Source organism: Lepisosteus platostomus, chromosome 16 (assembly GCF_059453375.1).
Source record: "Lepisosteus platostomus isolate fLepPlt1 chromosome 16, fLepPlt1.hap1, whole genome shotgun sequence".
In the NCBI taxonomy this organism is placed as follows: Eukaryota; Metazoa; Chordata; class Actinopteri; order Semionotiformes; family Lepisosteidae; genus Lepisosteus; species Lepisosteus platostomus.
The window spans coordinates 2,224,250-2,247,113 of record NC_142626.1 but is presented as its reverse complement, the minus strand read 5'-3'; the positions used below and the strand labels follow the sequence as shown (position 1 = coordinate 2,247,113).

At 54.1% G+C, this 22,864-nt stretch overlaps 3 protein-coding genes across 9 annotated transcripts in view; 1 reads left to right on the top strand and 2 right to left on the bottom strand.

The window, feature by feature from the left end:
• ubxn1 (UBX domain protein 1) overlaps window positions 1-5,366 on the top strand; it is a 15,915-nt gene extending 10,549 nt beyond the window's left edge. For 3 of the 7 annotated variants that reach the window (XM_088608591.1, XM_088608596.1, XM_088608594.1), the window contains exons 8-11: window positions 908-1,030; window positions 1,629-1,809; window positions 3,331-4,247; window positions 4,436-5,366. In XM_088608591.1, the coding sequence (XP_088464717.1) occupies window positions 908-1,030; window positions 1,629-1,809; window positions 3,331-3,371 (345 nt within the window). In that variant the 3' untranslated portion in view covers window positions 3,372-4,247; window positions 4,436-5,366. The remainder of the gene's footprint in view (window positions 1-907; window positions 1,031-1,628; window positions 1,810-3,330; window positions 4,248-4,435) is intronic. The other 4 variants (XM_088608593.1, XM_088608595.1, XM_088608592.1 and 1 more) reach the window with 4 other exon arrangements.
• A 291-nt stretch (window positions 5,367-5,657) lies between these two features.
• On the bottom strand, window positions 5,658-8,160 carry LOC148646685 (distal membrane-arm assembly complex protein 1). The gene is made up of 2 exons (XM_088608598.1): window positions 7,810-8,160; window positions 5,658-6,544 (listed from the first exon to the last, which is right to left on the bottom strand). Exons 1-2 carry the CDS (start codon window positions 8,000-8,002, stop codon window positions 6,480-6,482), a joined length of 258 nt encoding a protein of 85 aa, XP_088464724.1. The 5' UTR covers window positions 8,003-8,160; the 3' UTR covers window positions 5,658-6,479.
• A 471-nt stretch (window positions 8,161-8,631) lies between these two features.
• Window positions 8,632-11,202, bottom strand: uqcc3 (ubiquinol-cytochrome c reductase complex assembly factor 3). The gene is made up of 2 exons (XM_088608600.1): window positions 11,014-11,202; window positions 8,632-9,598 (listed from the first exon to the last, which is right to left on the bottom strand). Exons 1-2 carry the CDS (start codon window positions 11,125-11,127, stop codon window positions 9,476-9,478), a joined length of 237 nt encoding a protein of 78 aa, XP_088464726.1. The 5' UTR covers window positions 11,128-11,202; the 3' UTR covers window positions 8,632-9,475.
• Between the last annotated feature and the right edge of the window lie 11,662 nt (window positions 11,203-22,864).

Genomic DNA, 22,864 nt, shown 5'->3' with positions numbered 1-22,864 from the left:
AGTCCTGCCTTCTCTACCCTGTCTCTCCTGTCTGTGCTCTCCTCTCAGTCCTGCCCTCTCTCCCCTGTGTCTCCTGTCTGTGCTCTCCTCTCTCTCTGTCTCTCCTCTCAGTCCTGCCCTCTCTCCCCTGTGTCTCCTGTCTGTGCTCTCCTCTCCTCTCAGTCCTGCCTTCTCTCCCCTGTGTCTCCTGTCTGCGCTCTCCTCTCTCTCTGTCTCTCCTCTCAGTCCTGCCCTCTCTCCCCTGTGTCTCCTGTTTGCGCTCTCCTCTCTCTCTGTCTCTCCTCTCAGTCCTGCCCTCTCTCCCCTGTGTCTCCTGTCTGTCCTGCCTTCTCTCCCCTGTGTCTCCTGTCTGTGCTCTCCTCTCTCTCTGTCTCTCCTCTCAGTCCTGCCCTCTCTCCCCTGTGTCTCCTGTCTGTGCTCTCCTCTCCTCTCAGTCCTGCCCTCTCTCCCCTGTGTCTCCTGTCTGTGCTCTCCTCTCTCTCTGTCTCTCCTCTCAGTCCTGCCCTCTCTCCCCTGTGTCTCCTGTCTGCGCTCTCCTCTCTCTTTGTCTCTCCTCTCAGTCCTGCCTTCTCTCCCCTATGTCTCCTGTCTGCGCTCTCCTCTCTCTCTGTCTCTCCTCTCAGTCCTGCCCTCTCTCCCCTGTGTCTCCTGTTTGCGCTCTCCTCTCTCTCTGTCTCTCCTCTCAGTCCTGCCTTCTCTCCCCTGTGTCTCCTGTCTGCGCTCTCCTCTCTCTCTGTCTCTCCTCTCAGTCCTGCCTTCTCTCCCCTGTGTCTCCTGTCTGTGCTCTTCTCTCAGTCCTGCCCTCTCTCCCCTGTGTCTCCTGTCTGTGCTCCCCTCTCTCTGTCTGTGGGTCCCCAGTGTTTGTGCACATGGTGCTGACCCCCCTCGCTCCCTCTCTCTCTCTCAGTTTGGAGGGGGTTCTGGGGGCGCTGTGCCCTCCTCTCCCCCCACAGAGGCCTCCCCCTCCTGTCCCTCAGCTAGTCAGGCGCCTGCTCCTGCGAAGAAAGAGTACGACGAGTGTCGCATTCAGGTAGGGCTCTTTCTGTGCTGCTCCGTAGTCCTGGCTGTCGGCTCGTCTGTGTCTCCTGTCCTCTGAACCTGTCTGTCAGCTCGTCTGTGTCTCCTATCCTCTGAACCTGTCTGTCAGCTCGTCTGTGTCTCCTATCCTCTGAACCTGTCTGTCAGCTCGTCTGTGTCTCCTCTCCTCTGATCCTGTCTGTCAGCTCGTCTGTGTCTCCTGTCTGTGTCTCCTGTCCTCTGAATCTGTCAGCTCGTCTGTGTCTCCTGTCCTCTGATCCTGTCTGTCTCCTGTCCTCTGATCCTGTATGTGTTTGTGTCTCCTGTCCTCTCACCCTGTCTGTCTGTGTCTGTTCTCCTCTGATCCTGTCTGTGTTTGTGTCTCCTGTCCTCTCACCCTGTCTGTCTGTGTCTGTTGTCCTCTGATCCTGTCTGTGTTTGTGTCTCCTGTCCTCTCACCCTGTCTGTCTGTGTCTGTTGTCCTCTGATCCTGTCTGTGTTTGTGTCTCCTGTCCTCTCACCCTGTCTGTCTGTGTCTCCTGTCCTCTCACCCTGTCTGTCTGTGACTCCTGTCCTCTGACCCTGTCTGACCCCTGACCCCGTGTCCGTAGGTGCGCCTGCTGGACGGCTCGGCCCTGACCGCGGTCTTCAAGGCGCAGGAGCCGCTGGCCGCGGTGCGGGTGTACGTGCAGCTGAACGGGGGGGCGGGGCCGGAGGACTTCCTCCTGCTGACCCCCTACCCCCGGCGCGTCTTCACCGAGGACGACATGGAGAAGCCCCTGCGCGAGCTGGGTACGGCACGCAGCCTGAACACCGCGCCCACGCTCCCCGCTCTCCCTGAACACCGCAGCCTGAACACCGCGCCCACGCTCCACGCTCTCCCTGAACACCGCACACACCCCGAACACCGCAGCCTGAACACCGCGCCCACGCTCCACGCTCTCCCTGAACACCGCACACACCCCGAACACCGCAGCCTGAACACCGCGCCCACGCTCCACACTCTCCCTGAACACCGCACACACCCCGAACACGGCAGCCTGAACACCGTGGCCACACTCCACACTCTCCCTGAACACCGCACACACCCCGAACACGGCAGCCTGAACACCGTGCCCACACTCCACACTCTCCCTGAACACCGCACACCGCAGCCTGAACACCGCGCCAACGCTCCACGCTCTCCCTGAACACCGCACACACCCCGAACACCGCAGCCTGAACACCGTGCCCGCGCTCCACACTCTCCCTGAACACCGCATACACCCCGAACACCGCAGCCTGAACACCGCGCCCACGCTCCACGCTCTCCCTGAACACCGCACACCGCAGCCTGAACACCGCGCCCACACTCCACGCTCTCCCTGAACACCACACACACCCCGAACACGGCAGCCTGAAAACCGTGCCCACACTCCACACTCTCCCTGAACACCGCACACACCCCGAACACCGCAGCCTGAACACCGCGCCCACGCTCCACACTCTCCCTGATCACCACACACACCCCGAACACCGCAGCCTGAAAACCGTGCCCACACTCCACACTCTCCCTGAACACCGCCGACACACACACCTCACACACATCCCCAAACACCGCAGCCTGAACACCGCGCCCACGCTCCACACTCTCCCTGAACACCGCCGACACACACACCTCACACACATCCCCAAACACCGCAGCCTGAACACCGCGCCCACACTCAACACTCTCCCTGAACACCGCACACACCCCGAACACCGCAGCCTGAACACCGCGCCCACGCTCCACACTCTCCCTGAACACCGCACACACCCCGAACACCGCAGCCTGAATACCGCGCCCACACTCCACACTCTCCCTGAACACCACCGACACTCACACCTCGCACACACCCCAAACACCACATCCTGAACACCGTGCCCACACTCCACACTCTCCCTGAACACCGCCGACACTCACACCTCCCACACATCCCAAACACGGCAGCCTGAACACCGCGCCCATACTCCACACTCTCCCTGAACACCGCACACCCTGAACACACACTCACACCTCGCACAGACCCCGAACACCGCGCCCATACTCCACACTCTCCCTGAACACCACAGATACTCCCTCCACACACACCCTGAATATGCAGCCTGAACACCTTGCGTACACTCCACACACACTTTGAATACCACTTATACTCCCTCCACGCACACCCCTGTCACCCCCCCCCCAACACTGTGCACACCCCTGTCACCCCCCCACACACACTGTGCACACCCCTGTCACCCCCCCACACTGTGCACACCCTCAGAGAGATGGTTTCTCTCTCTGCCCTGCAGGTCTGGTTCCCTCTGCTGTCCTGATTGTGGCCAAGAAATAAGACCAGGAACTGTGGGGGGGGGGGACTCCTGCGCCCAGAACCCCCCTCCTGCCCCCCCCCGGACCCCGACCCCTTTCCCCTTTCCTGGGGACAGGAGCCGGGCTGGAGGACACCGCCAGACTGCCACCCGGCCAACTGCGCTGGTCCGGCTGCCGAAGAACCGAGCGGATCAGAACCGAGGACGGGCTGGATCCGGGGCTGTGGAGTGGACCAGGGTTCTACACGGCACCGGGCCCGGTGGGGCTGGAGAAACAGCTGACAGGCCCTCTTGTCCGGATTCTGCTCGCTGGTGCCAGGAAGCAGAGAGAGAGACCACCTGCACCAGACAGTGGTGCCTGTCCCAGCCCTGGCACAGCTGGAGTGTGGGGGGGGGGGGTGTGTGTGTGTTTGTGTGTGAGTGAGTGGGTTTTTGAGTATGTGAGTGGGTGTGTATTGAGAGTGGGTGTGTATTGAAAGTGGGTGTGTATTGTGAGCGTGAGAGAGAGAGAGTGGGTGTGTATTGAGAGAGTGAGAGTGGGTGTGTATTGAAAGTGGGTGTGTATTGTGAGTGTGTGAGAGTGGGTGTGCATTGTGTGTGAGAAAGTGGGTGTGTATTGTGAGAGTGGGAGTGTATTGAGGTGTGTGAGTGAGAGTGGGTGTGTGTGAGTGTGTATTGAGACTGGGTGTGTACTGTGAGAGAGTGGGTGTGTATTGTGAGAGTGGGAGTATATTGAGAGTGTGTGGGTGTGTGAGTGAGAGTGGGTGTGTATTGTGTGGGTGTGGGTGTATTGTGAGTGAGAGTGGGTGTGTATTGTGAGTGTGAGTGAGAGTGGGTGTGTATTGTGAGTGTGAGAGTGGGTGTGTAATGTGTGGGTGTGTACTGTGGGTGTGTAATGTGTGGGTGTGTATTGTGAGTGTGTGAGTGATAGTGGGTGTGTATTGTGTGGGTGTATTGTGAGTGTGTGAGTGAGAGTGGGTGTGTATTGTGTGGGTGTATTGTGAGTGTGTGAGTGAGAGTGGGTGTGGAGTGTGTGGGTATGTATTGTGAGAGAGTGGGTGTGGAGTGAGTGGGTGTGTACTGTGAGTGTGTGAGTGGGTGTGGAGTGTGTGGGTGTGTATTGTGAGAGAGTGGGTGTGTATTGTGAGTGTGAGTGAGAGTGGGTGTGTATTGTGAGAGTGGGAGTATATTGAGAGTGTGTGGGTGTGTGAGTGAGAGTGGGTGTGTATTGTGTGGGTGTGGGTGTATTGTGAGTGTGTGAGAGAGTGGGTGTGTATTGTGAGTGTGAGTGAGAGTGGGTGTGTAATGTGTGGGTGTGTACTGTGAGTGTGTGAGTGAGAGTGGGTGTGTATTGTGTGGGTGTATTGTGAGTGTGTGAGTGAGAGTGAGAGTGGGTGTGGAGTGTGTGGGTGTGTATTGTGAGTGAGAGTGGGTGTGTATTGTGAGTGTGTGGGTGTGTGAGACTGGGAGTGATTTCCACTTCCAGATCTGGCAGATATTCCAGTCAAGCGGCTCATTAGCTCAATTAGCCCTGTGGAAGAGCAGCAGGTTTCGGGGTCCCCAGACCCAGGCTGGGGGAACGCTCTAGGATCCTGTGGCGGGGTCGGGCTGTCCCGATCCAGGCAGGCAGGCACGGCGGGGAAGCTCGGGTGACAGCCAGCGGATCCGGACCGAGAGGGGCTTCAGCTCGGAAACGTACAGAAGCCCCCCCTGTGGCGAAATCCACACCCAGGACGCGCCGGCAACGTTGTGTTCCCGTTTCCTCACCCTTCTGCCGAGACGGAACCTGTCTGGGCCGTGCCAGCCCGGGAAGTTCTTCTGGGAAAGGACTAGACGGGCCCTGGTGCTTTGAGCCCCCAATCTGACCTGTCCTGTATGGGAAACTTAGCAGCCCGGACCACCTCCGGTCTGGGACAAATTGGTCCATTTATAAACTCTTATCACTTGGATGAGATAGGGGTGAGACACGGACAGGTGTATTTGTTGCATTTTTGTTGTATTAAAAAAAAGAAAGAAAAGTTTGTTCTGCGTTATATCATGTCTGTGGTTGTTTTAAGTCGGGAGGTGGGGGAAAACCCCAGTCCTGAATTGGCCAGGTCCGTTTCGGGTTTTCACTCCACCCGGGCCAATTCAGTGCCTCGGAAGGCAGATTCGCCTTCGGATAGGCTGCTGACCGCGAGGAGCCTCTAAAAACCCGGCACCGGAGCGCTGGACTTCCACCCCCTCCCTGAACGTGGCGGCCAGCAGAGTGTGGACAGGACTGGGGAAGGAAAAGTCATCGGGCATAATCATGGACAGGACGACAGGACTAGTTTCAATTAAAGTTTCTTTTATTGATTTTTTTCCATGAATTATTGGGCTCTGCTGCAGGAACTCACAGGCTGCAACATGAAATACTTTCATCCTCCTGCAGTGAGGTCCTCCTGTTAGTACAGGGACACCCCTTGTACCTCATTTTGAGCCGATTTTTACAAAAGGGCTGTCCAGTCCTGGTCCAGGAGGGGTCAGTGTGTCTGCGGCAGGGGTGTCCAGTCCCGGTCCAGGAGGGGTCAGTGTGTCTGCAGCAGGGGTGTCCAGTCCTGGTCCAGGAGGGGTCAGTGTGTCTGCAGCAGGGCTGTCCGGTCCTGGTCCTGCAGGGTCAGTGTGTGTGCAGCAGGGGTGTCCGGTCCTGGTCCAGGAGGGGTCAGTGTGTCTGCGGCAGCAGTGTCCGGTCCTGGTCCTGGAGGGGTCAGTGTGTCTGCAGCAGGGGTGGACAGGCCTGGTCCAGAAGGGGTCAGTGTGTCTACAGCAGGGGTGCCCAGTCCTGATCCAGGAGGGGTCAGTGTGTCTGCAGCATGGCTGTCCAGTCCTGGTCCTGGAGGGGTCAGTGTGTCTGCAGCAGGGGTGTCCAGTCCTGGTCCAGGAGGGGTCAGTGTGTCCGCAGCAGTGGTGTCCAGTCCTGGTCCAGGAGGGGTCAGTGTGTCCGCAGCAGGGGTGTCCAGTCCTGGTCCAGGAGGGGTCAGTGTGTCCGCAGCAGTGGTGTCCAGTCCTGGTCCAGGAGGGGTCAGTGTGTCCGCAGCAGTGGTGTCCAGTCCTGGTCCAGGAAGGGGCGCGGTCCCGGTCCACTCCGTGCACCATTCCCTGCCGGATCGTCACGATTTCCTCGGATGCCTCATTATCGGGTCAGCGATCACCACAACCCCCCACGCCACCAAGCCTGAAGAAATCACACAAGCACAGAGTGGGTCAGCGTGGGCTCAAGCTGAAAAATAACTGCTAAATATCTTCACAGCGAGCGCACAGCCTCCTGAACGTCTCCGCGGCCCTCATCCTGGACACTGGAAGAATTCCCGGAGATCAAGCCTCATGTACTGAGTGCAGTCTGGAGAGCATGACGTCTCCATTAGACAACAGTGAAAGAGGAAGAAGCAGAGGTTCATTCCACACTGAAAAGAGAAGGAGTGGCTCCACAACCAAAACACTGATTCTTTTCAGCGTCGAATAAACAGTGATCATTCTGCACCAGGGGCCCCCACCTGGGAGACACACAGTGTTCATTCTGCACCAGCAGCCCCACCTGGGAGACTCACAATGGTCATTCTGCACCAGCAGCCCCACCTGGGAGACGCACCGTGATCATTCTGCACCAGCAGCCCCACCTGGGAGACGCACAGTGCTCATTCTGCACCAGCAGCCCCCACCTGGGAGACACACAGTGCTCATTCTGCACCAGCAGCCCCCACTGGGGAGACGCACAGTGATCATTCTGCACCAGCAGCCCCGCCTGGGAGACGCACAGTGCTCATTCTGCACCAGCAGCCCCCACCTGGGAGACGCACAGTGTTCATTCTGCACCAGCAGCCCCACCTGGGAGACGCACAGAGGCCAATCTGCACCAGCAGCCCCACCTGGGAGACGCACAGTGATCATTCTGCACCAGCAGCCCCACCTGGGAGACGCACAGTGCTCATTCTGCACCAGCAGCCCCCACCTGGGAGACACACAGTGATCATTCTGCACCAGCAGCCCCACCTGGGAGACACACAGTGCTCATTCTGCACCAGCAGCCCCCACCTGGGAGACGCACAGTGGTCATTCTGCACCAGCAGCCCCCACCTGGGAGACGCACAGTGCTCATTCTGCACCTGCAGCCCCACCTGGGAGACGCACAGTGCTCATTCTGCCCCAGCGGCCCCCCACTACACAACAGATCAGAGGGAGGAGAGAGAAACTGCTTCACCTGGTGAATTCAGGATCACGACATCAAGAGACGCCCGGCTGTCAAGCCCAGAGGGGAGGGGTACAGCCACGACAGGGGTTTAACACCCTTACTCGAACAGCCTGGGCTCGTGAAAGGCGGCAGTATTCACTCCACTGAGTGACCGGCCACCCTTCCGAGTCACCCCCGGTCTCTCACAGAGACCGGACCCTTTTCTTAAAACCTTTTTAATCCGAACAATAACAAACCAAAAACCCACTCACTGGCCCCGAAGACGATCTGGGCCGCGACCCCAATGGAGGCCGGCCGGCCTCCCCCCAGGAACCGGCGGGTGGCTGCGACTACCATGCCGCCGGCCGACACCAGCCCCGAGCCGCACACAGCCCGGCACCCCCAGCAGTCCCCGAACATGGGGGCGGGGGTTTTGTCCGGCAACTCATAAATCCTCGGAGGCATGAGGAGAGAGCGTACTGTTTTTAACCAGAAAAAAAACAGGACTTGTCTTTCAAACAAACGTCCCCAGAGCAGTCACGACCTCCCGCTAACCGTCCCAGTCCATTGCAAATGGCTTTTAACCTCCTTCCCCGGAAGACGTTCCAGCAAAGCAAAGCAAAAAAAAACACACCTCACTCCCCGGAAGTTGTCTACCAGGACCGTCTCCGTTATGTGTCCGTGTGCACACGTGTGGCAACTCGACATTGGTTCCGCCGCATCGGAATAGGGGGCGATTCTTAAAAGTCAGTAATAATAATAATAATTGCTTACACTTATATAGCGCTTTTCAGGACACTCCACTCAAAGCGCTTTACAGGTAATGGGGACTCCCCTCCACCACCACCAAACGGTCTCCGCCTTTTTATTAAAAACAAACACCAACAAACTTAATCAATATATGTTTATCTGAATCACGACTATTATCTAATTAATCGGATTGTTTTTCTTTCTGCGCAGCCAAAGAAGAGTTTTTTAACTGAAACGCCCCGTGGAAATACAGTGCCTTAATCACCGAGATCTTATGCAGATTCAATACAGAGCACGATCATGCGATGATCACGATCTTTAGGGATGAAAACCACGCAAGACAGTCATCATTTATTATTTATTCCTAATTTACTGCGTAAAGGCAGTTCAGATTTACAGACATCAGAAACAAATGCGATGTTTGCAAATGACAAAATACATCCGATATTTACAGAGCCAGTACACAGCACAGAGATGTGGATCTTTTCAGGACAGGGTACCCAGAGGAGAGATCCAGCAGCCCTGGAGGTTGAGAAGCAAAACTGGAAAAAAATGAATTTGCTATCCGTGGGTTTACGTAGTCAGCACTGTCTGGGGCTAAAGGTCACTTTCAACAGAACCAATTCAGTCCTTAACTGGTTTACCTAACTGGGAGCTGTCCTGCTGAGACACCGGGCGAGTCTGCAGCTGTCCTGGGAGAGGACCTGGGCACCCTGCAGTCCAGTGACCTTCACTCCAGGGTTGTACAGGTGACCCGCAGCCCTGAGCACAGGCAGTGGGGACAGCGGGGACAGAGACCCGGTGCTGCTTCAAAAGAGGTCGGTACCAGTCCGGGCTGGAATGGAAACTGGGAAACCGGAGCTCCCCGAACAGGAGCCAGTATCTGCTCTCAGCCAGTGCTAGAGATGGAGGGAGGAGAGAGTTAAAGGGAGAGACGGAGAGGGTGATGGAGGCAGGGGGGGGAGAGATGGAGGGAGGAAAGCAGAGGAGAAGGGGAGAGAGGGAAGCGAGGAATGGGGGAACAACAGAGGAGAGGAGATTGAGAACTGCGGTTCTTCGTTGCTTTATCACGGTGCCCCTTCCTCGGCGTCGGCCAGGCACCCGTCCTGTATCCCCGACCAGCCGGCGGACGCTCCCGGCCGCCCCCCCGCCTGGCCGCGGGAGGAACTGGGGGGGCGGGGCGGCGCCCTACTTTCCGAACCGCCGCGCGACGTTGTCGTTGGTCTCCGCGGCCTCCTTCAGCACCTGCAGCTCCAGCGCGTTCCTCCGCCGCGTCTCCTGCAGCCGCACGGGGTTCGACTCCGGCAGGTTCTGACGGCAAAGAAGCGCAGACGGAAATCACGAGGGGAAGGCAAGACTCCCGTTCCACAGCAGCCCGATCCACTCCAGGTTTTACACTGTTGTCAATCAGACTCCCATTCCACATCAGCCTGTTCCACTCCAGGTTTTACACTGCTGTCAGTCAGACTCCCATTCCACATCAGTCTGATCCACTCCAGGTTTTACACTGTTGTCAATCAGACTCCCATTCCACATCAGCCTGATCCACTCCAGGTTTTACACTGTTGTCAATCAGACTCCCATTCCACATCAGTCTGATCCACTCCAGGTTTTACACTGTTGTCAATCAGACTCCCATTCCACATCAGCCTGATCCACTCCAGGTTTTACACTGCTGTCAGTCAGACTCCCATTGCACATCAGTCTGATCCACTCCAGGTTTTACACTGCTGTCAGTCAGACTCCCATTGCACATCAGTCTGATCCACTCCAGGACTTACACTGTTGTCAATCAGACTCCCATTGCACTGCAGCCCGATCCACTCCAGAGTTTACTCGGTGACAATCAAATCCCAGTTGCACAGCAGTTGGATACACACACGTTTCTACAGCAGCGTGTAAAAAACCTGAAGTGGATCAGACAGCTGTGGAATTGGAGGCTAATAGGGTCTAACTACTAATTATCTGTCTAGTAATTATATAGGCGTGTGTAATCTTTTATTTTTACTTAATGTATGAAGAATTTACAAATACAAATACAACCAGAGGATCAATATAGGTACATGAAAACAAACACAAACAGAAAAATAAACAATTAACCGCCAGAGGTAATAGGTAAATTATGTGATTAAATTGTATTTCTTACATATATCATATGTTTTCCGTGCTTTATTATTTCTCACATTTTTAATAGAATTATAGGGGTGTGTAATCTTGGTCTCCGTCTAGCAGGTTTCTACACTGTTACAAAGCGACCAACCTGGATCAAGGGTAGATTCAGGCGACAGGTTTAAGTGTGGAGCGGAGAGGTCATCTAGAACAGAAATCTGAGAACCCTCAGCGCTGACGGACCCGAACTCCCCGAAACGCACAAACCCCAGCCGACACCGGGTAAACGCGTTAATAAGGAAACTATCAAGTGCAAAGGCAAGTTAACATTTGACATATGCAAAAACCTAAAAAATAAAAAATAATTTGGTTATATAATTTACTTCATCATCTCTGGCAGTGAACTGCTTTTTTTTCTGATGGTGTCTTTTTTTCTCTTGTACTGGTTTCGGCTCCGCTAGTTGTATTTGGAAATTCTTTATGCATTTAATTAACAATTAAAAAAAAAAAGACCCAGCCAGCTTCGGCGCTCTAACGCAGCGTCTTGCTGTCGGGTGTTTTGTTTTTCTGGTGTTGTTCAGAAAAAAGGGGCACACACTCAAGCCAGCGGCCCTTGCCTTCAAGATCTCTCTCCTGCGGTTCTCTCCGGGGGCGGTCACCATCCACAAGCCGACGGCCGTGCCCATCGCCCCCGCGACCAGCCCCGTGTAGATAATCCACTTGCTGCTCATGGCTACAGATGCGGAGGAAACTCCAGGCAGGCAGTCGGCGCGGACAGCCCGGCTAAGGACCGGGGGAGCCGCGGTGCACCGTGGGACAGCAGGGCGAGCGGCTGTCCGCCCTGCAGCTGCGCAGAGGCGTTTGGGCTGCGACTCTAAAACGGAACCGTTTTTTTTTTTTTTTTAATTTTTATTAAACATAAAGAAATTTACAAATACAAATACAACAAGAGGATCAGAGTCATGTACAAGAGAAAAATAATGTAGCAGAAAAAAAATATTTAACTATCAGAGGTAATTAAATAATTATGTGATCAAATTGTATATTTTAAACGTATCATATTTTCCTTGTTTTAATATTTCTCAATTATTTATAAACTTTAGTTTCAACATGCATGCGTTCCCTGTAAAAACTAAAATTCAGCTCACAGTTTTATACAAAAAAAATGTTTTTCTTTTAACAACATTTCGAGTACCTCTGACATTCATGAAAAAGATATACACAAAAGCAAATAACTAACTCTAAGACTGTCTAAACTATTGAGTTTTTCAAAGAACTAGAACTATAACAGTCCTTAACACTTAACTACAGCATTCCAAACTAACACTAAATAAACACTAGTATATACTGGTATAACAAATAAAACCAAACAATCATTAACTGAGCAGTCACTGGGAGCGAATCTCCTTCCCGTCCACAAAGGCCCTCGCTCCCACAAAGTAGGCTCTTCTCCCCTCTCTTCTGGCAGCTTCAACCTGGGGCCACAGCTGGTTCCTGGTGCTCCTGTCCGCGGCAGACAGGTCCTCTGCAAACCTCAGTTTGTTCTCATTCAAATACTCATTCCCTCTCGCCGCTCGCCACAGCGTGTCCCTCGCCGTCCTCTTGGTGAACTGTATTATAATCGTTCTGGGGCGCACTTGCCCAGACATGTTCGCTTTCCCGAGCCTGTGAACAAAGTCAATGGCCGATATCACGTCCTCCTGGTCCGGCAGGGTCCTTTTACAGATACCCTTCACTGTTGCAACAAGGTCCTTATCACGTTCCTCTTTAACTCCAAATAATTTTAAATTCCATCGTCGACGGTATCTATCTACATCGTTCACTTTCAATTCAAGTTCTTTAATATGCTTTTCTTGTTCGGTATTTACTTGTTTAAGAACTTTTACTTCACTCTTTAAGTCTTCAACCTCTTTAAACACACAGTCCATGGACTTTTTAAGACCTTCGATTGCGACTGTATTAGATCGAATCATTTCCTTCAGCTCACCCAAGCTCTGTGCCATCATGTTGAAGATGTTGGTCTGGAGCTCCTCCAGCGTCAGCTCGCCCCTTCCTCTCTTGGCAACCGGGGTTTTCACAGGTGTGCTGGGCAGGGACTCCGGCTCTTCCTCCTGCAGATGAGTCTCACTCGGAACCGTTTCTTTCCCGAAAGAAAAAGCTTTCTCTTATCCCCGCGATCGAGTACATCCGCGATCAAATGCAAATCAGAACGGCCCCATTTTACGTTTTTTTTAATCGTCCGAGCTCTTGTTAAAACCCAGGTTCTAGGATAAAATAAGTAATATTCAGTTTATAAAATATACATTCTTCATCCCCGTGAGGAGGAGGAGGAGGGGGGCAATTTAACCAGCAAGCGCTGAAATACACAACGCATGACAATAAAAAAGCTTTTATTTACATAAATAAAAACAGCAAACGAACCACAGCCGTGATTATGAAAGTAACAGCGTGTAACACTGAGGAAGGCACATGCAAATCTGTAGTGGGGACTCTGTCCAATAGACATCATATCGCTAAGACTTCTAGCACTGGTACGAACAACAACAACAATAATACTTTCTTACACTTCTATAGCTCTTTCCTGGAGCCTCCACTCAGAGCTCTGGACAGGTCAGGGGGATCCCCTCCAGCCCCAGCAGTGTGTACCCCCACCTGAATGAGACGCCAGTCCGCTCCCCACACCCCAGCTCTCAGTGGGGAGGAGAGCAGAGTGATGGAGCCAGTTCAGAGAGGGGGGTTATCAGGAGGCCATGATGGGTGAAGGCCAGGGGGGAATATGGCCAGGACACTGGGGTAACACCCCTACTCTTCTCGAGAAACACCCTGGGGTTTTTAATGACCACAGAGAGTCAGGACCTCGGTTTAACGTCTCATCCGAAGGACGGCGCCTTTTTACAGTCTAGTGTCCCCGTCACTATACTGGGGCATCAGGACCCAGACAGACCGCAGGGTGAGAGCGCCCCCTGCTGGCCCCACTCACACCTCTTCCAGCAGCAGCCTCAGCTCTCCCAGGAGTCTGCCCTCCAGGTACTGGCCAGGCTCACACTGCTGGGCTCCAGTGGGGAAGCTGCAGGGCGATATGGCTGCCAGCTAAGATCAATTTCCTTCATTTGTCCCGCACTGTGGAGAATGAAAAGATCTTCTTGCAGGCAGACTTCTTCAGTGTTGCAATCGGCCTTCCTCAGAATTCGAGGTTCTGAGATCAGCAGGATCTGACGATCTCTCTGCCGTGATAGTTTCGCCTTTAAACTCTTTCAGGCGAGCCTTCCCACAGCACTGCCGATAAATAAATAAATAGCTCTAGGAACACCATTATTTCCTGAAGCAGGTTTGCTGTGGGCGGTTCCGCGGTCGAGCAGTATTAATAATCACAGCTCTGAGCGCTGCGCTGCCTGATTCAGCGCTGCGCCTTCATAGCGACTCTTCGCACCTGTGACTGCGCGGCAGGAGCTGGGAACGACGGCGAGTCCCCTCGGACATGCGCGGCAGGGAGGCGAGCAAACGGCAGACGACCGCCAGAGGGCGCCCTCGTCACGGAGATCGCACGCTTCCCTTACTACTTCCCTTAAAACCTTTCTGGTTTTGATGCCGCAGTGGAGGGGGTTGTGGGGGGTGTTCTCACCTGGACGCTTTCTCAATCCTCCCAGAGATGAACTAGTAGACTAGTGTCTGTCTACCTCACCCCTGTGAGTGTCCCCCCCCTGGTGGACTGGCTGGGGTGACTCATTCCTTGATTTCCAGTAATGGCAGAGTGGGTGGCACACTGGTGCAGTGGTTCGTCAGTGCTGGAGCCCTGGGCTCCTATTTGGACCTGGGAGGGGGCTGTCTGTGTGGAGTCTGCATGTTCCACCGCCCCTCCCGGGTGTGTGCTGAGACGGATTGGCGTCTTGTGTACGGGGTGTACCCCCTCCCTGTGCCCTCTGACCTCTGTGGGCCCTGCATTGGAAGAAACCGTTAGAAAACGGACTTTGGTGACTGGTCCTGCAGCAGACAGTGGCTCCCAGCAAAACCTAGAGAGGCTCCGCTCGGACCCGACGTGTCGTCTCCAAATTCCTCCATCTTGCCGTTTTTGAACAGACAGGACTCGCCGTTCCGAGATCACGCTGTGCCTGGGCTCTTACGTGTTGCTGTAATTATTCGGCGCTATCATCCTGGGCTGACAGTCTAGGTGCGAGAGCGGGCTGACGTGTGTGTCTGTGTGTGTGTGTGAGTGAGTGTGATTCGTGCTGTGTGAGTGATCGGTGTGTGTGTCTGGGTCTGTAGGTCTGTGAGTCAGTGTGTGTCTCTGTGTAGGAGTGTGTTAAGGAGGGATGAGTGCTGAAGGTGTGAATGTTTTCCAGAATAGGCACAAAAATCTTACCCTAACCCAGCAGTTATCTAGCTCGGGACAAGCTTTAAAATGAGGTCCAGTAGAAAAATGCTACATCCCTTTGGATCATAGTACCACCAGGTACAAATATATACAGCTTCCTGAACATTTCTAGACAATAGATATGAATGTGCTTTTTTACAGCTGTTTCTCAAGACGTTCCTTACAAGCCACTGGACTCTGACTGACGACATGTAAAACGCGGAGCGGATCAGGCTGCTGTGCACTGGGAGTCTAGGTGATAGCCGTGGCAAACCTGGAGTAGATCGGGCTGCAGTGTGGTGGGGGTCCGATTCATAGCACTGTCCAACCTGGAGTGGATCTTATCGCTGCGCAGTGGCACTCTGGTTGGCGGCACTGTAAAACCCGGAGTGGATCAGGCTGCTGTGCAGTGGGAGTCTGAATTCTGGCCACTGAGTCTAAATCCCCCTGTGATGCACCCCTGTACTGTAAGCTGCTTTCCTGTGTGTCGTCAGACCTGACCAGCACGTGCTCCTCCAGACCCCAGCTGGGTCTGACCTGTCGCTGGGACTGAGGGCCGCGATACTCTGACACCAGCCCCCGCGGCAGGAACGGTAGCGACCTCTTAATGGGATCTCTGGGAATACTGCTGATCCGGGACCCTCTCCGGGGCTGGAAATCCCAGATCTCTCGCTCATCTCGCCTGCCCGGGCGGGGGAGGGGGTGTGGGTTAACGGCCCATTTGCTCATTTAATTATCCCCTTCGCTTGTCCCGAGCGGAGCAGACGTTCCTGTGGAGGAGCGCTAATTGGATTGCAGGTGATGGCGCCCCGTTGGGAAAGGGGGTGCACTGGGGCTCAGTGTGGCTGGTGGGCTCTCTGTCTCCCTCACTGACACCTCTCTCTCTCTCTCTCTCTCCTCCTCTCCTCTTCTCTCTTTCCTCTTCTCCCTCTTCTTCTCCTCCTCTCCTTCTTCCTCACCCTCTTCTTCTCTTTCTCCTCCTCTCCTCTTCTCTCTTTCCTCTTCTCCCTCTTCTTCTCCTCCTCTCCTTCTTCCTCACTCTCCTCTTCTCTCTCTCCTCCTCTTCTTCCTCTTTCTCCTCTCTCTCTTCCTCTCTCTCCTCTTCTCCCCTTCCTCCTTTCTCTCCCTCCTCTCCCTCTTCCTCACTCTCCTCTTCTCCCCTTCCTCCTTTCTCTCCCTCCTCTCCCTCTTCCTCACTCTCCTCTTCTCTCTCTCCTCTCTCTTCCTCTCTCTCCTCTTCTCCCTTTCCTCCTTTCTCTCCCTCTTCCTCTCTCTCCTCCTCTCCTCCTATCTCTCTTTCCTCCTGTATGTTTTCCAGGCAGTGATATTGGATCCTTGTCCAGTATTTACTGGAGACACACCAGGTACTGTGTTACTCGAGGGGAGGAGGAACCTTTACCTAAATCTGTTTAGCATTTTAGCTTTGGGCATGAGCATTTATCCCTGGGCTTTACTGCACTGTACTGTGCTTTTACCCTGATCTCACTGGGCTTTACTGCACTGTACTGCACTTTTACCCTGATCTTACTGGGCTTTACTGGACCGGAGATCTCTGGACTATAGGGGTACAGCATGACCCAGACTGGACTGGCAATCTCTGGACTGTAGGGGTACAGTGTGACCCAGACTGGACCGGCGATCTCTGGACTGTAGGGGTACAGTGTGACCCAGACTGGACCGGCGGGCTCTGGACTGTAGGGGTACAGTGTGACCCAGACTGGACCGGTGATCTCTGGGCTGTAGGGGTACAGCGTGACCCAGACTGGACCGGCGGGCTCTGGACTGTAGGGGTACAGCGTGACCCAGACTGGACCGGCGATCTCTGGACTGTAGGGGTACAGCGTGACCCAGACCGGACCGGCGGGCTCTGGACTGTAGGGGTACAGCGTGACCCAGACTGGACCGGCGATCTCTGGACTGTAGGGGTACAGCGTGACCCAGACCGGACCGGCGGGCTCTGGACTGTAGGGGTACAGCGTGACCCAGACTGGACCGGCGATCTCTGGACTGTAGGGGTACAGCGTGACCCAGACTGGACCGGCGGGCTCTGGACTGTAGGGGTACAGCGTGACCCAGACTGGACCGGCGGGCTCTGGACTGTAGGGTTACAGCGTGACCCAGACTGGACCGGCGGGCTCTGGACTGTAGGGGTACAGTGTGACCCAGACTGGACCGGCGGGCTCTGGACTGTAGGGGTACAGCGTGACCCAGACTGGACCGGCGGGCTCTGGACTGTATGGGTACAGTGTGACCCAGACTGGACCGGCGGGCTCTGGACTGTAGGGGTACAGGGTGACCCAGACCAGACCACTGATCTCTGGACTGTAGGGGTACAGTGTGACCCAGACTGGACCGGTGGGCTCTGGACTGTAGGGGTACAGTGTGACCCAGACCGGACCGCAGGTGACAATATGACCTGGTCTGGAAACTCCCTGCTCTCCCCCTGTCTCTCCTGTGGTCGCTGGCAGACAGCTGCCTCTCTCTCCCCCCTCCCTCAGGATTGACATCATTCCCCATTACCGCGTTAACTCCTGCAATTAGTCTGTCAGCGGAGGCGGAGAGATGGGAATTAAGGAATGAGTGAGGCAGGGGCGATCTGGAGCCCCGTCACTCTCGAAGAAAGAGGAATGAGATCGACAGAGACGGGCAGACGGGCAGACAGGTGATGGAGCTGCTCTCCTCCTGCTCTGATCTAGAACTATCTCTCCCCATCAGTCTCCCAGTGCTCCCAGTCTCCTGGCTGCACCGCGACAGGTATCGGCGAAGAGCAGGGCGAGGGGGGAGGGGGGGGCGCTGTGTCAGGGTCCCCCTCAACAGGCCTCGCCTGCCGGAAGGGAGAAGGAGGGGTGGCGGGGGGGGCAGACTGAGCCGACACAAGGGTGAGAGAGAGAGGAGAGGGGGAGAAAGGGAGGGGAGGAGAGGAGAGGGAGAGAAGGAGAGGGAGAGGGAGCTGGGGAGAGGAGAGCGCGGGAGAGGAGAGGGAGTTGGATGTAGAGAGAGGAGGAGAGGAGAGGGAGTTGGATGGAGGGAGAGGAGGAGGAGAGGAGAGGGAGAGAAGAAGGAGAGGGAGAGAAGGGGAGGAGAGAGAGAGAGAAGGAGAGGGAGAGGGAGTTGGGGAGAGAAGGAGAGGAGAGGGAGAGGGAGTTTGGGAGAGGAGAGCGAGGGAGAGGAGAGGGAGTTGGATGGAGGGAGAGAGCGAGGGAGAGGAGAGGGAGTTGGATGTAGAGAGAGGAGGAGAGGAGAGGGAGTTGGATGGAGGGAGAGGAGAGGGAGAAAGCGAGGGAGAGGGAGGGAGAGGAGGAGGAGGAGAGTGTGAAGTCTGGGCTCTCTCGCTGCCTGGCCGTGCTGGTGCTGATGAGAGAAGCACCAGCTGTCTCATTCCCGGGTCTGGGCTCCAGCTGGCTCGGCCCGGGGTAGAGAGGGGGAGCACCAGGCCAGACCGCTTGTCTGGACCCCCGGAATCCTGTGTGTGTGTGTGTGTGTGTGTGTGTGTGTGTGTGTGTGTGTGTGTGTGTGTGTGGGGACCCCAATCTCCCTGCACCCCAGGGCTCAGTGTCCCCTGTCTCGATCCAGTGGTAGGTGACCCCCAGGATCCTGTGTGTGTGGGGACCCCAATCTCCCTGCACCCCAGGGCTCAGTGTTTACGACACACCTGTTTGAACAGACTGACTGATCTTGAAAGGAGCCCCAGAGCTTTTATCCCTGTGCCTTTTGCTGTCATGGCCTTTAGTCGTCGAGTTTTGCAAGAAGCGAAGCAAAAACCCCAGAAAAAGATCGATCGTCCTGCAGGGTCAACCCGAAAGTGTCCAGTTTCAGAAGAGCAGGTCACGTGAACCTGATGGGTCCTGTCTGGACTTACAGGCATCAGAAAGGCGTCGATTGGTGCCACCAGGCAGGAGGAAGCAAATGAATGTCGCGCAAGAGTCTGCACGCGTGTGCAACCTTCAAATCCTTCCCCCCCTCCCCCTCCCCTCTCTGGCTGTGGTGTGAAAAGGACGTTTCAGACCCTGATCAGAACTTTTTTTTTGTCTCGTTCCCCTGTAGCTCATTAGCTAGTTCATTAGCAAGACAAACGAGGATGTGAGTTGAAGCAGGGGGAGAGAGAGAGAGAGAGATATCAGCTGCTCCTCAGAGAGAGCGTGCAACACTGTTTCGCCAAGCAGAACAGGAAGTGCGCAGCAGCGAGGAGACGCGTTGCGCAGATGCCATCTGAAACCTAATTTAAAAACCCCAGCCCTGACAGACAGAGAAAGAGAATAATACTGGATTTGTTCCTGTACTTTCAGAGCCTCAGCACATCTGAACAAAGAGAGGTGTGTCTGTTTGTGCAATGGTTACAGTGGAGTTAGGGCCCTGTCCGGGTCTGAGTCGATCAGCAAACATCGGTTATTATTCTTCTTATTAAACTTTATTTTATAAAGCGCCTTTAAAGGTGGCGTCTCACAGCACTTTACAGGACAGTTGAAGGTGCCTGTCCCCCTGCTGTCCCGTCTCTCTGTTCACAGTCTGTCCCCCTGCTGTCCCGTCTCTCTGTTCACAGTCTGTCCCCCTGCTGTCCCGTCTCTCTGTTCACAGTCTGTCCCCCTGCTGTCCCGTCTCTCTGTTCACAGTCTGTCCCCCTTGCTGTCCCGTCTCTCTGTTCACAGTCTGTCCCCCTGCTGTCCCGCCTCTCTGTTCACAGTCTGTCCCCCCTGCTGTCCCGCCTCTCTGTTCACAGTCTGTCCCCCTGCTGTCCTGTCTCTCTGTTCACAGTCTGTCCCCCTGCTGTCCCGTCTGTCCCCCCTGCTGTCCTGTCTCTCTGTTCACAGTCTGTCCCCCTTGCTGTCCCGTCTCTCTGTTCACAGTCTGTCCCCCTGCTGTCCTGTCTCTCTGTTCACAGTCTGTCCCTCTCTAGTGTCCAGTGGGCAGCTGCTGGCTGTGGCTGTGTGAGACAGACCTGGAACGAGAGTCCTGGCACTAATCCGCCCTCGTCTTGTCAATTATTCACTCCCACTCCGTCCCCACAGGCGAGAGGCTCCCAGAGCACGTGGGACAAGCGATTTATTATTCATCTCCATATTTATTTTGGTGCAAACTGCTGCTCTCACTCAGACACGGAAGTATATTGTCTTTGAAAAAATCAAACGAAATATCTGGGTTTGTGTTCAACCAATTACACCCATATACAGAAGAAAGCACAGTCCAGCACAGTAAAGCCCAGTGAGATCAGGGTAAAAGCACAGTACAGTAAAGCCCAGTGAGATCAGGGTAAAAGCACAGTCCAGCGCAGTAAAGCCCAGTGAGATCAGGGTAAAAGCACAGTCCAGCACAGTAAAGCCCACGGAGATCAGGGTAAAAGCACAGTCCAGCGCAGTAAAGCCCAGTGAGATCAGGGTAAAAGCACAGTCCAGTGCTTTATTCTTTGAACTATGGGAAAAACAACTCGTGAGAACACAGATCAGGGGTCTCCATTCCTGGCTCTGGGGAGCCCTAGTCTAGTTAATCTTACAGATTTTAAAAGACTGGAAACACCTAGTAATCTGTTCAATTAAGAGACCCGAGAAGCCCTTGGATTGTGTGTATTAGAGGCAGTGTGTGAGTGTGTGTGTATTAGAGGCTATGTGTGTGTCAGTGTGTGTGTATTAGAGTCTGTGTGGGTCAGTGTGTGTGTATTAGAGGCTATGTGTGGGTCAGTGTGTGTGTATTAGAGTCTGTGTGTGTCAGTGTGTGTGTATTAGAGGCTATGTGTGGGTCAGTGTGTGTGTATTAGAGTCTGTGTGTGTATATTAGAGTCTGTGTGTGTCAGTTTGTGTGTATTAGAGGCTGTGTGTGTGTATTAGAGGCTGAGTGTGTCAGTTTCTGTATGTTAGAGGCAGTGTGTGTGTATTAGAGTCTGTGTGTGTCAGTGTGTGTGTATTAGAGGCAGTGTGTGTGTATTAGAGTCTGTGTGTGGCAGTGTGTGTATATTAGAGTCTGTGTGTGTCAGTGTGTGTGTATTAGAGGCAGTGTGTGTGTATTAGAGGCTGTGTGTGGCAGTGTGTGTGTATTAGAGGCAGTGTGTGTGTATTAGAGGCTGTGTGTGTCAGTGTGTGTGTATTAGAGGCAGTGTGTGTGTATTAGAGGCTGTGTGTGGCAGTGTGTGTGTATTAGAGGCAGTGTGTGTATTAGAGGCAGTGTGTATCAGTGTGTGTCAGTGTGAGTGTATTAGAGGCAGTGTGTGTATTAGAGGCAGTGTGTATCAGTGTGTGTCAGTGTGTGTGTATTAGAGGCAGTGTGTGTATTAGAGGCAGTGTGTATCAGTGTGTGTCAGTGTGTGTGTGTTAGAGGTGTGTGTGTATTAGAGGCAGTGTGTATCAGCGTGTGTCAGTGAGTGTGTATTAGAGGTGTGTGTGTATTAGAGGCAGTGTGTATCAGTGTGTGTCGGTGCGTGTGGCAGTGTGTGTGTATTAGAGGCTGTGTGTGTGTATTAGAGGTGTGTGTGTATTAGAGGCAGTGTGTATCAGTGTGTGTCAGTGTGTATCAGTGTGTGTCAGTGTGTGTGTTAGAGGTGTGTGTGTGCTGTCCTGTTACTGACAGTCCCAGGTGAATTGAAATCTTTGCACAGTCATACAATCCCAGCGCAATCACACCCTTAATTCTCATCACTTGTAATCTCACTGATTGTGTAGCAGTTGTGCAGTTGTGGGAGGCTTTGGCCCCAGTGTGCGCACACATACACACACACACACGCGCGCGCACGTGTGAATGTGTGTGTGTATGTGTGCCAGTGCGGGTTTGTGTGCTCAGCTCCTGGCTGGGAAGTATCAATTTTAACTAGTTTCCATGGCAACCGTTTCCCTCTCCGCTGCGAAAGTGCGCGAACAGGAGGGGCGGAGGGGTGGGACACGGGGAGAGGGAGGAGGAGGGGCTGAGAGGGCGAGAAGGAATAGGAGTTTAGTCCAACTGCAAATCCATGGCAGCCATCACTCCCCCATCCTCCACCCCCCCCGTCTCCTTTCTCCCTCACTTTTCTCCTCTCTCCTCTCTCCTGTCTCCTGCCCTCACCTCTGTCTCCTCTCATCCCCTGCTCTCTCCTGCTCTCTCCCTTCTCCCTCTCTCTCCTCCCACTCTGTCTCTCCTCTCACCTCTGTCTCCTCTCTCTCCCTCACTTTTCTCCTCTCTCCTCTCTCCTGTCTCCTGCCCTCATCTCTGTCTCCTCTCATCCCCTGCTCTCTCCTGCTCTCTCCCTTCTCCCTCTCTCTCCTCCCACTCTGTCTCTCCTCTCACCTCTGTCTCCTCTCTCTCCCTCACTTTTCTCCTCTCTCCTGTCTCCTGCCCTCACCTCTGTCTCCTCTCATCCCCTGCTCTCTCCTGCTCTCTCCCTTCTCCCTCTCTCTCCTCCCACTCTGTCTCTCCTCTCACCTCTGTCTCCTCTCTCTCCCTCACTTTTCTCCTCTCTCCTCTCTCCTGTCTCCTGCCCTCACCTCTGTCTCCTCTCATCCCCTGCTCTCTCCTGCTCTCTCCCTTCTCCCTCTCTCTCCTCCCACTCTGTCTCTCCTCTCCCCCAGTGTGTGTCACTAGTTATATATGGAGGGAGAGCAATTGTTCAGAAGTCCCCCATTGTGATAATCGATCAATTTCTATTCAGTAGCTGCTCTCTTCCGCTCTCCTGTCTCTCCCTCTCCCCCTCTAGAGCCTTTTCTCTCTAGCTCCTTCCTCTCACTCTCAAAGATGGTTATAAAGAGCCTTATTGGCATGATCAATGAATTACAGTGCTGCTGAGGGAATAATTATTACATTCGCTGATAGTGTTATTATGGAGCTGAGACTTATCCAAAGTGACTTACTCAGTTTCTCAAGCGCCTTGGCCAAGGGCACAACAGCTATGCCCAATGTGGGATTTGAACCTGCAACCTCCAATTACGATTCCAGAGCCCCTAACTACAGTACACTGCACTGCTGTCTCTAGTACATGTGATGTTAGGTGACCAGTGTCTCTCTGGACTGTATACAAGAGCTGACCAGTGTCTATCTGGACTGTATCCAAGAGCTGACCAGTGTCTCTCTGGACTGTATACAAGAGCTGACAAGTGTCTATCTGGACTGTATACAAGAGCTGACTGGTGTCTATCTGGACTGTATACACGAGCTAACCAGTG